Source organism: Monodon monoceros, unplaced genomic scaffold (genome assembly GCF_005190385.1).
Source record: "Monodon monoceros isolate NGI ecotype Baffin Bay Population unplaced genomic scaffold, NGI_Narwhal_1 Super_Scaffold_20, whole genome shotgun sequence".
Classification (NCBI taxonomy): domain Eukaryota; kingdom Metazoa; phylum Chordata; class Mammalia; order Artiodactyla; family Monodontidae; genus Monodon; species Monodon monoceros.
The window spans coordinates 50,184,902-50,201,253 of NW_021703777.1; the positions used below are offsets into that span (position 1 = coordinate 50,184,902).

General features: G+C 37.5%; 1 protein-coding gene across 1 annotated transcript; it reads right to left on the reverse strand.

Annotated features, from left to right (window-relative positions):
- Positions 1 to 392: 392 nt before the first annotated feature.
- ENAM (enamelin) lies at positions 393 to 15,531 on the reverse strand. The gene is made up of 8 exons (XM_029235537.1): positions 15,478 to 15,531; positions 13,613 to 13,681; positions 13,447 to 13,491; positions 12,962 to 13,000; positions 10,746 to 11,018; positions 9,678 to 9,740; positions 8,201 to 8,251; positions 393 to 4,646 (listed from the first exon to the last, which is right to left on the reverse strand). Exons 1-8 carry the CDS (start codon positions 15,529 to 15,531, stop codon positions 1,806 to 1,808), a joined length of 3,435 nt encoding a protein of 1,144 aa, XP_029091370.1. The 3' UTR covers positions 393 to 1,805.
- Between the last annotated feature and the right edge of the window lie 821 nt (positions 15,532 to 16,352).

The window sequence follows — 16,352 nt, forward strand, 5'->3', positions numbered from 1 at the left end:
ATCTACCTCTAAGATCCCTTCTTACCCTGAGATTCTACAATGCAAATGTTGTTGACTATGTAAAGCTACAGAGTGTGGTGGCTTGTTCAGCATCCCAGATGGTTTACCCACAGGACAAGCACACTGTGCTATTTTCGTGGGAGCTTCAAAAGCTGTTTTAAAACCAGTCAATAAATATTTATAAGCTGTCTACTATGTGCAAGACACTGCGCCAGGAACTTGAGAAGACTCAAAGGACAAGAATCCTCAGGAAGTTTTCAACATATTTTCTTATTGTCTTCTTGTGAAATCTGTCCCAGGAAATTTTCTCCTAATAAATTCCTAAGAGCTAAAAGGTAACTTTCTAGATAATTCAGAGAATTCTTCCTCTCTAGGAAGGAATATACAGAGAGTAGGCCGAAGTGCCATTATTAAAAACAAAACAAAATACCTAGATGTATTCTAAGCAAGGCAGTATAGAAATATCTACTTTACAAAATAATTTACACTATTTAATCAAGATACAAAGGAAGTGTGTGAATAGTTCTACCAGGGCATGAAGAATAAGTCTATATGTTAGTAGTAGCATACACCGGTAGGATCACTTACACTGGGCTACTAAAGAAATTAACCACTGAGTGTTTCTCTTATTTGATTGAGATAGTGTTACCCCCAATATATTCTCTAGATCTTGCAGATTATGAGTTGGTGATGGGGTATGGCAAGTCCTACTCTTTTTATCTGATGCTCAGTCGAAGAGGGGGAGTTCTTCCCTCTCTACCTTCCTAAGTCTTGTCTCCAGGCTACTAGTTCTGGGTAAATATTCTCTCTTCCCCCATTCTTCTTCTTGGATGTGTTCCTCTGGCTTAGTTGTGTCTACCTGGTAAAGGCCATAAGAAAATTAAAAATAAAAGTAGGTAATAGTGTCTACTATTTCCAAAATACATTCTACAATGATGGTTAGGCTGGGCCAAGAGAAAAATTGGGATAGAATTTAGAGGAAATACAAAGAGGGAGTGAGATGGGCAGTCTTAAGATATGCAAATGGTATAGCAGGGAAAAAAGATAAATGGAAGGGAAGAAAGGAGTCAGAGAAAGAGATTGATTGACAAGTGATACATTGGGAGACAGAACAGAAAGGTGAAAAGAGAGGAAGACATATGGAGAAAGTAGATGTAAAGACTAGTGATGGTTAAAGATAGCTTATTATATAAGAAGTGATAGAGGAAGATGGGGAAGGAAAAAATAGAAAGCTAAACATAGAATGGTTGAAAGAAAGAAAAGAAGGAAGGAAGATAAAAAAGGAAATGATAAAGGTAAAGAAAGAGGTAGTAGAAGAAAAAATTCCAAAAGAGAATATTAACCAGGAAAAAAAAAAACCTGACAAAGACCAACATGAGAAAAAAAAAAGTACAGTGCATTAGGGTTATATTGATGTATAGATCTCCATACATAAAATGGAAAATTCATCTGCTTTTCTGTCTTGCAAAACCAGACAATTTTGCAAGTATGGAACCTTGAGAGAAAAAGGAAGAATCGGCAAGCAAAGGGAAACTAATCCAGACAAGTGGCTTCTAAGTTTCAAGGCACTGGTGGTCATAGCCTTCCTGTTTTTTTTTTTTTTAAGTGTGTGCTAATTGGTGACAATACTGGATCTAGCAACTCCCAGAGCCCCAACCTCCTATTGCTGGAATGGGGAAAAACTTAAGGATAACCAAGAGGGTGAGATACTTATCAAATCTTGGGGGAAGAATGTCTGGAAACCACTGTAGAATAGCAGGTATTTTCCTTCCCCAAAGAATGCTTGATTGAGATAATTCCTAGGCCTAAAGTAGTAAGCAGTCTTGCACCTGGTCCTGTGGATTGGTCCCTACTTGAAGAGAATCAAATAGAGTGTGTTCATCTCCATTAAGTGGGTCTACATTTATATTCTGAAACTGTGCCCTGGTAGCTAACTCAGCCAATGAGTTAGGAATTTCAGTAGGCATAATTGGATCCCCATCAAATGAGCCTTGCCTTCCAATGCTAGATGGAGTTCCAGTGCTGGAGGTGTGATACTTTGTTAATTTGGAGGCAAAACATGGTAACTGTAGGATGCTAGATGGTCTCTGCTGCCTTTCACCCTCATTTCCTTGCACTTCACTTGGAATTCCTTCTGGCTTGGGACCTTCATCAGGTGTACCAATAACAAGCTGCTCAGGAGTAAGATCAACAGTTCTTTCATTGAGCTGGTTGCCTTCAAATATTTGTTCCAAAATGTTTCCTTCTCCTCCAAGATCACTTTTGAGGCAAGGTGTATTCTTTGATTGAAGGGAACTGGTTTCGGGAAAGGGCATAATTCCCCTTTGGCCCAACTGATTTATGGAACGTGGTGTGTTCCTCTTCAGAGTGGACATGTCATCTCTGAAAGGACTTGGGTTTTGACTTTCTCCAGGCAGTCTTTTCTCTGAGCTGTTTCTTTGGCCAGCTAGGATGCTTGTCGGGGAGATAGTATGTCTTACATGCTTAGTTTGACTGTCTTTTATATACACAGGGCTGGTGTCTTGGTTCTCCCCTGGTGCAAGACCAAAAGATGGAGTGTAGTCTTGTAGCGCAAGTGGATTGTCCTTGGGCCCTGTGGAGCCACCAGCACAGCAAGGGCCTCTCTGGCTTAGGTGAAATAAATGTGCTGCTTTTTGAACTGCTGGGTAACTTGGAGGAATTAAGTCTGGGAAAACCAAGTGTTCTCTCTCTGGTGAATTTAACCTAGTGATCTGCATGCCATAATTCAAATTCTCACCTTCATGCCATACTGGATTTTTCTGAAGCCCAGCTGGGGAGTCACTGGAATAAGGCTTGTTCTCCTTCTGGTATGGTGAACTAGCAGGGACTTTGTGTAAATTTGTTGGCTGATCCCAGAAATTTCTGTTAAAATATGGCTTTCTTTCTTTCTGCTCTTGGGCTTGAATCCTGTGGTCCCAGGAGTTCCAAGAAGGAAGCATAGTGCTTTCTTCTTGTCCAACGGCATTATTAGCATAATAGCCCCTGCTCTCCACTGGCCGCGGTTCAGTGGGAGCTGTATTATATGATGGGAAATTCTCATCTGGGCTCCAGGGGTAAAATTCACCATAAGGGAAATCCTTCCTGGGTTTTGATGGATTAATATCTAAGGAATAGGGAAGGTATTCCTTTGGTTGATTTGAGGTATATTGCTCGCCTTCATAGTGCCTAACTGTTGGATCTCCTTTAAAGCTTGACTCCGCCACACTCCATCTACTTTGTCCTGGAAAAGATTCATCTCCAGTTGGATCTATTGGGTCTTCTTCATTATAAGGGATTGTCTTTTTTGGGTCTGGAGTATTCATGGGATAGTGTGGATTTTCAGGTTGCCTCATTGTATTGGGAGAATCATCTCTTTCAGCCCATGTATTACTTCTAAGGTATGGTGAGTTTTCCCTGGGATCATAGGGGTTATAGTCAGGGTAGTAAACACGTCCTCCAGAGCCATGGGAAGGATGAGGTAAGTGTTCTTCATGCCTTCTAGGATCTTCCTTAAAAGGTGGAGAGATTTCTTGTTGGTTCCAAGTATTTCTTCCAGCATTAAAATGTTCCCTTGCAGGGGAAGGAAATCCCTCAGGGTACACAGGCTGATATATACTGTGCTTTAATTCTGGCTGATTAATTTCTGATTCATATGGAATTCTTCTTGGCTCTAAAATAATCCCTTTGAGCAAATTCTGGCTTTGGGTTTGTCCATTAGAATTTGGAGCTCTTCTGGAATCTCCTCTCAGGTAATAAGAGTTTGCACGTTGACCAATAGAATTAAAATTTGGGACTAGCATGTTATCCTCAGGGTGAGGCAGTTTATAGTTTGATTTATTAACTCCATAGTCTTGAGAGTTTCTCCAGGGGCCACTTGGATCCCTTGTAGGAATGACTATTCCTTCTTTTTGACTTACTGGCTTCTCTCTTGGATTTTGGATGTTTTCATTGTGGCCAACAGTACCATGTTTGGGACCCAGAGGGGCAACATTGGTTCCCACAGGGTGTTTATTTGGCCCTTCAGGCTTTCTTCTGAAATTTGCTGCATTTCCTGCATAATTGGGAGAGTTGCCTCTTGCAGTGGAAGCATAAGCTCTGCGGTATATTGGATATCCTGGACGAACTGCTTGTTTGCCTTCCAAAACAAAGGAGTTCCACCAGGGACCCCTTTGAATTTGTCGATTTCGGTAAAAAGGCCCATTACGTTTGTGCCCCATAGCGGTGCCAGTAGGTCGCCATTGTCTTCCTGCAGGAAAACTACGGATGTTAGGATTTGGATAATTTTCATGAATATTTGTCTGACTTGGTCCCCGTGGGGTTTGACTTCTTGGAACTCCCTGGCCTGAAACATTTACTGCAGGGCTGTTTTGAGCTGTAGCATTGCTCACAGTGTTAGACCCCTGGACACTGTTTCCTGTTGGGCTGGTGTCATTCCCACCCTGACTCCCTCTGGGATTGGGTGCATTTGACTGGGTAGAATTAGTTTCAGGAACTGTTGAATTAGCCGAAGGATCAGTGGCTGGACTTTCTGTTTTAGGAGGATCTTTTTCTTTTGGTTTTTCAAAATCTTGTTCAAACATCTCTTCTGAATAATAAGGAGGACGGCCCCCAAATCCATGATATCCAAAATATCCAAAGTAAGGATTCTGTAGGGAAGAAGATGGAAATTGACAATTATTCTTTGTTTCCCACCATGGTGCTGCTTGGAATTTTTAAAAGTGATAATAAAAATCTTATTGGCCACATAATTTTTAAATCACCGTTGGCTACGCTTTCTTTCTTGAAATTTGATTCCTCCTTGGTTTCCATGACCCTCTTCCTTCTGGTACTCTTACTCTCTGACCATTACTTTTCAGTTTTCACTTCCTAGGCCTGGATTCTAAATCTAAGTTCTTTTTGTTTTTTTTTAGGATTCCATCCTCTATCCACCTTATTCTTTTGTTCTCATTTTGCACACCTGCTTTGATCAATCTATTGCAGTCCAGTTCTTTCAATACAGATACATGCCAGTGACTCCTAAAGCCATAACTCTGGCACATGATTCTCTCCTGAGGTTGAGACAGCAAGACTGCTACACTAAAGAGTTTATGAGTATCTCCAATTGAATGTACCCAGACTGGACTCATTTTCCCCAAAACCTTATTCTCTAATATTCTATATCTAAGCAGAATTCACCACTATATACCCAGTTTCCCAAGTTTCCACTCTCTCCTTTATTTCCCCCAGATAATTAATGACCAAATCTTATAAAATCTAAACTTTCATCTTTGTCTCCTCCTCCTTTATCCCCAATACCCCTGAACTATTGCAACAGTTTTCTTACTGGTTACTCTGGATATAATTTTACTTTCCTATAATCCTGCCTGTCCATTGCCATCAGAGTAGTGGAGGTTGGGGGTGGGTATGTGGGAAAGTTCTGTCACTTTCCTCCTTAAATATTAATTAAAGTTGCCCTTACCTTACAGGACAAACTGTAAACCCAGAGCATAACATACAAAGCATGGTGCCAAAGAGTGGGACTCTAGACAAATATGGGTTAAAATCCCTATTCCACCAGTACTAATAATATGACTCTGGGCTAACCTCAGTTTATTCATTTGTAAAATGGAGATAATAAAATAATATCTACCTCATAGGTTATCATGAAGATCAAGTGAGGTAACATATATAAAGCTCAGTCCCTAGTACTTACTAAGTGCCTGATAATAATAATATATAATATTAATAAAGATAATAATTATTATTTTAAATAATCATCTGGCCCATAACAATTATATCCAGCCTCATTTCCTCCCCCTTGTAGTTTATGCGGTTGTAAATCACACTACTTGCAGCACTATTCACAATGACCTTAAAAAAGAAGGAAACTCTGCAATATGCACCAACATAGATGAACCTTGAGGACGTTTTGGTAAGTGAAATAAGCCAGTCACAGAAAGATGAATTCTGCATGATTCCATTTTATGAGGTATCTAAAAGAGTCAGATTCATAGAATTAAAGAGTAGAATGGTGATTGCCAGGGGCTAGGGGGAGGGGGAAATGGGGAGTTGCTAATCAACGGGCTTAACGGTTCAGTTAAGCAAGATGAATAAGATCTGCTGTAGAACATTGTACCTATAGGCAACAATATTGTATTGTATACTTCAGAATTTGTTGGGAGGGTAGATCTCATGTTGTGTTCTTACTACAATAAATAATAATTTAAAAACAGCTACTTTTAGTTCTCTGAGTACTCTATGTTTCAGTGCCTTTGCACATGGCTTCTTCAGATTGAACTTTCTCTTTGCCTATACATTTATCCCTCCTGGAGAACTTGATTCATCTTCTGGACTCAGCTTGAATGCTCCCTTCTCTGTCCTGGTTTTCTTAGGCAGAATTAGGCTCTACTCTCAGGTGTCCCCAGCAGTATAGGCTTCTGCTTTAACAATTATCCCACTGAATTTCAGTTGCTTATTTTTCTGGGATTCTCCCACTTGACTTTCCCATGTGAAGTTTTTGAGTGAAAACATTCTTCTCATCTTTGTTTTCCCCAGTACTTAGCACAGTGGGAAGTGCTTAATGTTTGTTTAATGAATGATGCAATCATCATGAGCAGTGTCAGTTAGTATGTTTGTTAGACACACATGTGGCATTTAGGTCATTTAGTCTTTCTTTAAAAAAAAATACAATCTAAAGAAAAAGTATTTTTATCCCTACTTGTGGATAGAGATGAAGAGATGGATGGGTGAGGATATGTCTCGGACAGCATGCAGCAAATCAGGCAGTGTCCCTGAGAGGTGGAATGCAGATGTTAATACCTATGCAAATTGCCTGTGTCATCCTCCTTCACTCTCTCATGAAATGTTTGTAAAAATTTGAAGTGCCCATATTTACAATAACCAGGACATGGAAGCAACCTAAATGTCCAAAAGAATGAAATAATGCCATTTGCAGCAACATGGATGGACCTAGAGATTGTCACACTGAGTGAAGTCAGAGAACGACAAATATCATGTGATACCGCTTATATGTGGAATGTAAAAAAAAGGGTACAAATGAACTTATCTACAAAACAGAAATAGAGTCACAGATATAGAAAATAAACTTATGGTTACCAGGGGGTAAGGGGGAGGAGGGATAAATTGGAAGATTGGGATTGACATATACACACTACTATATATAAAACAGATTACTAATAAAGACATACTGTATAGCACAGGGAACTCTACTCAATACTCTGTAATGGCCTACATGGGAAAAGAACCTAAAAAAGAGTGGATACGTGCATATATATAACAGATTCACTTTGCTCTACACCTGAAACTAACACAACATTGTAAACCAACTATACCACAATAAAAATTCAAAAAATTGAAGTGCCCATTTCCAGGTTGCATGCACTTATCTGAATAATGATTTGGGATTATTTCACAATGATATATCTGAAAGCACCTTATGCTATTACTGAATAGGAATTTTCAATGTCATTGTTTTAACAACCCGCCCCTCAGCCCCTCCCCCTAGAACTATCAGGTTTCCACATTTCACTGAGGACATATCACATATTTAGGGAAAAAGAGGAAGTACACTCCAGGGGTGGGGTACTGTGCCACAATCACTACAATGGCTTTTTTTGATGACACATTGCTAGAATATTTAAATAGTGTATCACTGCATTTGGCCCCTCTCCTAGTGTGGTGTACTAAAAAACCCATTGAATAGGATATCAGAACACTTGGATTCTGGGTCCAGTTTATCCTCTAACTCAGTAGGTAAAACTGAATAGTAATTTAGCTTCTCTTGGCTTCAATTTATTTGTACAATGAGGTCATTAGATGGTTACTTAATTTCCTTCTGGGGATAACATTCTGAGATAGATTTACTTCGTTCCTGTTGACTAGTTGTTCCATCACTGTTTAGAGTCCAGCATCAGCCTTGAGCAAAGGTTAGTAAGTTAGCCTTCTGAGAGAGAGAGAGAGGGAGAGAGAGAGAGAGAGAGAGAGAGAGGTTGATTTCTATACATGCAGGGGAGAAATGATATATCACATTTATTTTATTTTAGATTACTTGCTTGGTTTGTTTCACTTTTTAAAAATCACAGGTGCTTGAGCTACAGGTTCATGTGTTGGATTTTAACTTTCTTATTAGATAGGGATAAAAAAAAGCAGAGACTTTCATATTGTAATTCCTAATGAGGATTGTAGCTTTGCTTGTACTTACTCCACCGTCTTCATTGCTGACTGGTAGACGTCCATAATCTGGTGGTACCCTCTGAAAGGTGAAAGACACAATGAACACAGAGAAAACCACTTTCTATGTTGCCATTTGATTGTAAAACTCAAGATTTTTAAAAATAGTTCAAGTCAGCGTTAGCACTGTTGGTGGCTTTTAGCTTCTGAGTCATTAGCTCTTAAAATCTAGCTATTAATAATTATGACATAACCATCAGTGAATTCTGGTAAATACAAAGCCTTCATCTGGATCCCAGGTTATCTTACGGAAAATACCACATGTGGCTGCATATCCTGGCAGTCGTCCTGCCCCATCACCAATGCACACACGTGTGCGTGCACACACACACACACATGCACAGAGATTTGAGTGCTGTTAGGATCCAAGCATCTATATTAGAATATCTAATAATTGAGATTAAATAATGATGTTATTTTTTGAATGTTTACATTTAAGGTGACAAACTGACAATCCTTCCTGGATTATTACTAAAATATTTTTATAGTCAAAACCAAGGTTTATTTTCCTAATCAAACTAGGAGGTTGGGTTTCTGCTCATAGGAGGGTTGAGAAAAGCATAGTGGGAGGGTTTCAAAAAGCAATTCAGCTCCCACAGAAGTTCTACATAGATGAGATTAATAGCTATTTCAGCAAGAGAATCATGTTCATCTCCTCTTTAAATCTTCACCTGGTACTGCCTTCATTTTCTTTGTTCAGTATTGCCAGTAAAAAGGATGTCACTCTTATAAGGAAAAAGAAATAAGAAATTTTTACTGCTTGAAATGAATTGTTCCTTGGTTATATAAAGCCTTCTTGGCTATAGAGTTGTAGACAAGAAAAACCAATGCCATAGCTAAATGAAGAGTCATCAAATATTTATTGATGTTGTTTTTGTTTAACTGCAACTGACCATTAATATTTCTATAGTTCAGTTAGTTTATTTTGCGATTCATATCTTAAATGCTTGCCATGCAATTTCAACATTATGTTTTATTTTAATGATTTTAACCTTTAAAGGATTCCTATAATTATGCAAAATTCTTTACAATGAAATATCTTTGTCTAGAAATAATAAGACATTATGGAAGGATCTTAGCCTAATCATGGTTTTCAAACTCCATTTTGTCCCAGTTTCCCCATTACATTAAATGAGGATAATCTTTGTGTTTTCTCATCTCTTGGGTGAGGAATAGTAGTGAAGGAGCACAACCTTTTGAAATTAATTCATTATCTAAGTTAGTAGTAGTGTTGGATGATTTAGGCTATGTTCATTTCAACAATTTGAGTAAAAAATCCAATTAAAAAATTCTTTTTTTCCTACATGATTACTGATGTGATGATTTTGTTTCATATTCTCTACTGATTGGCATATGGCATTCCATTTAAAATGTATGAACTCAAATTAGTTTGAGATACAGCATGCTAATATTATTTTTCAGTTCTAGTTTAAAGGAAAAGAACTCACATGTGGAACATGCCACGGTAGCTGTTGATAGGGAAATAGCCCGTTGCCAAATGGTGGGAATGCCTAGAAAGAAGAAAAGAATCAGAGTGATGTGGAAATGAGAAGAGTAAATGAAAAATGAAACAAACTTATTAAAGACAATTATTTAGAACTTGGAAGTCTACATCTTCCTTTGCATTAAACTGAATTTTTTAAGGGCAGAGATGATAATAATAATAACAATTAGTGTTATTGAGCACTTACGTTCTAGGTAATGTGCTGAGAATTTTATACTAGTAAGCTCATTTAATCTTTACATAACTGTAGAAGATATGTGCTATTATTATTTTCATTTAACTTAAGATTCTGAGGTTCAGAGAAATTGAGTCACTTGCCCCAAATCTCAGAGCTGGTAAATGATTGAAGCCAGGATTCAAAGCCAGGAGTGTCTTTTCATTCAAATTTGTATTCTCTACAGCTATAATAGGTCTGATAATGAAGGCTAATTGACTCAAGACAACATTTTAGAAGCTCCATGATGGATGAGATCTTGAGAAATCATCTGCCCGTCTTCTTGTTTTAAGTCAGGACTACATTTATGCTATCCTGAAGTCCTGGAAGCAGTGTTAACTTTCAGAGCAATGTTTTAGACAGTCGAAGCATAGATCTGGAAGGGACTTAGAGAACATTCCATTTACTCATGATGAACCTGGAGCCTAGAAAGGCAAAGTGACTTGCTCAAGATCATACAACTAATAAGGGCCGTTCCTAAGAGTCTGTTCCCTGACTTTTCTGTTGGTGCTCATGTTTATACCCTGTTGCCTCTGTATTTTAAAAGGAGCTTCTCAACAGTATTTGGGTAATTTTCCATTAAATGAAGGCTAGAATAGACTTGCCAGGCAGTTTTGGATAGGTGGTGACAGCATCACCTTGGAAGAAAGTGTCCAAACTAATGATTCTGTTTTGTACATAGCGGCATCCGTGTTGAGGAGCATTGGAGGAAGTGTGTTTGTGGGGGTGGCATGGCCCTCCGAAGCCCTCTGAGGCCATTTATGACTCTGGTTTGGAATATTGCTGGGCAAGCCTCACCTGAGGTGTCTGGGTTTCCTCTTGGGACTGAGTTGGGGTGAGTGATGGCTGCTTTAAAGGATGCTCCGGTAGGGGCTGTTTTAGTTGAGGCTGGTTGGGTTTCTGGGTCTCTGGGGCTTGATCAGTCTTGCTCTGGTGTTTGGGTGCTGAGGGAGATGAAGGTTTCTGTGGGCGCTTGTTGGGTGGTGGCTGAGGCCACATGGGCATCTGGTACGGCAGGAAGAGCTGAGGGAGCTGCATACCATTTCCATACAAGGGACCCAGTTGTGCCATCTGCAAGGGTAGTAAATAACAGTAAATTCACATGAGTGCTGGTACTCCAGCACTCCCCACCCTCTCTGTCAGTCTCTAAAACTCAGTCCAGGATCTTAAAAAGCCTATGAAGCTTAAGTCAACAATGGAAGCTTCAAGCTCTTTAGCTAGCATTTTATTTTATTTATTTATTATTTTTATTTTTTATTTTTTTGCGGTACGCGGGCCTCTCACTGTTGTGGCCTCTCGCGTTGTGGAGCACAGGCTCCGGACGCGCAGGCTCAGCGGCCATGGCTCACAGGCCCAGCCACTCCGCGGCATGTGGGATCTTCCCGGACCGGGGCACGAACCCGTGTCCCCTGCATCGGCAGGCAAACTCTCAACCACTGCGCCACCAGGGAAGCCCTAGCATTTTTTTAAAAAATGCTCTCATACTTTTTATTTTTGTTATTTTTAAAAATTGGAGTATAGTTGCTTTACAATGTTGTGTTAGTTTCCACTGTACAACGAAGTGAATCAGCAATATGTATACATATATCCCCTCCCTCTTGGACCTCCCTCTCACCTGCCTAGCTAGCATTTCTTTACATGTTTTCTTACAGAAATGAATTTCAGTCTTTCAGAAAACCAAGGAAACAAAGCAAAAGGCAGAATTAGGTGAGAAATTTCAGTTAAAGAATTCAGCTTATAATTTTCTAACTCTGAAGCCCTGACTCAGGTAAAAAGTATACAAGTCAAGTTACAGAGGAGTTGATATCAAGTTCACAATTCCTGTGACTTGTTATAGGCTGGATGAAGAGGAGAAAGAGCAAAAAGAAGACGAAGTGAGAGTGTTAAAAAAAAGAAAGAGAAAGAGTAAAAATTTTATGTGTGTAAATATCCTTATATGGGGCCTGTGCTTCTCGATTACAGGTGAATCCTCATTAATTCCGTTTTCATTATGAAAATCTCCACAATTACAAGGTTGGCAGGGAAGCAAAAGCAGTTATAATCTGAAAATGCTAATGTATGAATTGACCTCTTACAACAGTAGTTCCCATTCAAACATTCCCTCTCTGACTTAACACCAGTCTCTGTCTCCAGGCTTCATTAATCAGTCTCTCACTGTCTATGGATGATACACACACAATACCGTGCAAATGCCATGTGGATTGATGGAAGGTGAAATTGCAAATCTTGCATTAAGATGTAGGATTTCATGACAATTAAGTTGGTAAAAATTTCAAATCACTGGCAAAGTTGCTAAAACTGAGAATGAGAGTTTGAAAAGTTGGGCCTATCAAAAGATAAAGATGAGAAAATTGACAATGGTGATGGTTTTAGGTGAGAGGCTTTAAAAGAGAATGACTTGAATGAAAAAGATTAAGGGAAAATTGATGAAGTCCTTGATTTTTCCCCTAAATGGGTCTCATGATCATGTTACCAAAGTCAAAAGTAACATATAGTATTATTGTACTATCATACAATTTTTTCAGAAAAATTATGCCAGAAGATTCAACTGATAATACGTTCATTATTAGTTAGTTCTAAGAATTAGCACATAGTGGGAAGTATAAGCTAAATTTTAAAAATTAGACAAAAACTTATTTCATAATTTTAGTGTTATCTTTCAAGATAATCCAAATAAAACTTTATCCTCCTACCAGTATTTACTTATGCTATTTTTTGTTCTCATTATTTGTAAATATATCTTGTACAGTCTTTTCCCAGAACAAATTTCTCTCAAATATAAAGAAGCAGTGTAATTAATAAATGCTTTTTTCTACATGAAAGTACAATATTAATGAATAAGAAGAAAATTTGGTGTAAGGGGATAGGTGAAACAATTTTTTTTCCTTGAAACTCTTATAATGGTTAATTAAAACATGTGAATAATGATTGGTGTCTTTATTAGCTAAGACAAACCTTATAACTATCTGTATATAAACAAGAAATCATTAGAAATAATATAAAGCGGAGCTTACAGGTGGGGAGTTCATAAAGTTGAAGTGACCATAGCGCATCTGTGACAAAAGGAATCCATTTATGTGGCACAAAGTGAAAATTTTTTATTCAATAAAATCACAAGAAGCAAGTTTCTGATTTTTAGATATAACAGTCATAATGTCTTTTACTAGTTGTACATGAATTTAAAATAAGTAATGAAATTTAAAAACCTTCTATGGCACTATGATTTGAGAGTTTAAGAGGTAGAGTCCCTCTACCTCTTTCATAAGAAATTTTATATATCAGAAAGTTTTCCATTATTCTCCTTTTTATTTTTTATTTTTTGGTGGCACCTGCAGCTTGAGGAATCTCAGTTCCCTGACTAGGGACTGACTCTGGGCCTGGCATTGAAAGCCCAGAATCCTAACCACTAGGCAACCAGGGAACTCCCTAATATTCTTTTTAAATGAACTCTCAGGACAGGGCTCTGGAAAATGTCTCTCCTGAGACTAAACATACATACCTCCTCACTTTTACTGCTAAATCCAGGCATTCGGGGCATTTGCATCTGGAAGTGAGAGAATATTTGTGACAAATTCAGAACATCAATTGAAATAAGCCCAGGAATTTTCCCCACACTATGCAACAATAGAACATAAAGAAAAGTCCTAAATTTTTTTAATACTCACTGGCATAGCTATGGAATAACAAAGCAGACCTAGAAAGACCAGGAGAATCTTCATTTTTCCACTTGGTACCTGGGATACAAAACTGGATTTTAGTTTTGAACTGTGAAATAATTCTGCTGGGGGCACTTGGTGCTTATCCAGGCACTAGCCCACCTGCCTGTCAAGGAGAACACTGATATACACAGTGAAAGGGACCTCTGCTGCCATGTTTATTTTACATTAAGAAACTATTAGATGGTTATTACCTGGTACTGTTCTAAGCTGCCAAAAGGGTCAGTTAAAAAGGAAAGGTAAAAGTAAGAGGGAGAGAGAGAGAGACAGAGACAGAGAGACAGAGAAAACACTGATGCTTGAAAAGATGGCTCATAGCACTGGAATGTGAAAATTAGAAATTAGGAGTTTATCTTGAAAAATATGAATATTGGTGATTTTGAATTTCTAGTTGCTAGGCTGGTTTAGAAAGTCATAGTAGTGTCTATATTCACTGTTCAGGATAATCTCAGTCCCAGTGACGGGACAATCCAAAATCAGTACTTTGAGCTAGTTTCTAAGGTGCTATAGACTACATTCCATTATAAAAAGGCTTGTTATGTACACTGGAATGTTTTAGAATCTATGCTTTTCTTCTTTCCGCTATTGTTGTTTCTATTATTATTATTGTTATTATTTAATCTTTTTACAAATCACTTCTGCTCAAGGTCTGGTAAAAGAAATGGGAAAAAATAAGAAAAACTATAAATTTATCTCTTTGTTAGACACTTTGATTAAACATAGAGGAAAAGATAGAAACTATAGACAAATATGAAGTTCAGAGATTGTTTTCATGGATTTTATTTATCCCACTCTAGTTAATTATGCAAGGCCTATATAATTAGTACTTGTATTTACATCTTTCAATAAGGTTTCTTCTAAAGCATTTACTTGGGTAACCCCTTAAGAAAACTCTTCCACTTGCATATACAATAGACAAAAATAAAGGTTTTAATCAGAATGATATATTTTCACGGTTTATCAGATGCAAGACAATTCCTAGCATAGTAACCAGGATATAGACACCAGTATTTGCTCATTCCTTTTGTTTCTTTCATTTCCTGGGCATGAAATGCACCTAGTAGTGATTTGAGCCAATGCTCACCCTTCTACTTGCTTTCCACAGAAGCAATATAACTAGAGGACACTTCATCATTTTCTTAAACTGTAGGTTTAAACAGTTACCTTTTATATATCAGAGAAATTGGGAGAGTGTAATTAAACAAAGGAAGCAGTAATATGTAAATGTCTTTCCTACCAATTAAAGATTTTCAGAATCATAGCATTGTAGAGAATTAAAAATAACTGAAACTAGTGTGCTTAGTATAGGCTACAACAGCACAAGGAAGTTAATAAAGAGAATACTGGTGAATGCTTTCCTAAATCTATTTTCTAAGATTATGGCCTGAGATTTTGGGGGAAGCTTTGTATGTTTAATTTCTATCTTGCTTAATCATCCATCTAATTTCTATAGTAGCAGTCACTGAGATTCTTGATAATGCTAAACACTCATATAGGAAGATGTGGTCTTTTGTTTTGCAAATGTCACTCTTTTATAAAACTAATATGTTGGACGACTTTAAGATTCCTTCCATCTCTAAAAATTCATGATTGGATAAAAGTCTATGCTTAGCTGTTTTTTTAAATTATAATGATTGTTATGGAATACAATGACTATGTAAGTTCTTAGTTCTAACATTCCATCTGTGGTCTCAGATGCTCTTTTTTCTTCTGACATATTTAAATAGTGTTTTATCCTCTCAAGTGTACTTCTGACAATATTTAGTTCGATATGTGATCTGTTTGTATTAGGAAAAATAAATGAAAATACTCACCAGGTTATCTAGCTTAGGAGACGAAGCTTCATGCCTGCACTGCAGCAGCAACATTTTTTCACCAAAATTTTCATAAGCCTTTAAGAAAAGTATAGATTTTGCATGAGAAGAAACTCAAATATAGAAATGAAACAAATAAATGAAGAAACTAAGAGCAAAACTTCAGCTCTACCTTTATTAGAGAGTTTTCAAACTCTCTTCAAGCTTAATCTTCTGTTGCTTTAAGAGTAAGGTGAAAGCTAAATCAGAGAGAAAATGACCCAGGCACTGTATTTTGAGATACTTTTAGTGCAATGTTGACAAAACTTGAATGCTCAATGGGGACGTGTACAAAAGCCCAGTGTTAAATGAGATCTAATTAGTTTGGAAGAAAGCTTATAAGAAAAATAAATACACCAACTAAACGAAGAAGTTTAAAGTTTTATCAGAAGATTACTGTGCAAAAATTGATTATCAACAAACATCAAAGAATGCAATCAGGAAGTCAACCAACATCTATGAATTAAGTTCATTATTTGGAACTATGTTAATTATGTTGAAAATCTCTAATACTCACCCAATGCCACTTAGAAATTCCAACATATAAAAAATAACTTCTACTTGAACTTTGCTAGCCTGTCTTTGAAATATATTCTTAATGGTCTACAGTGGAAATGACTACAAGTTGCTAAAGCCAGGGAGATCTCAAGAAGCTAGACACATTTATTTCTTAATGATAAAACAAAAATTCTTCATGAAGATGCCATGTTCTGTACCAAAAAGTCTTAAAATAAAAAGACTCCTCCTTTTCAGAAAGCTTGGGTTACATTTAAGCACTGTTGTAGACCTGCACAACCAATCAGCTTCAAGAAAAATGGTTTTGCCATCACAAGAGT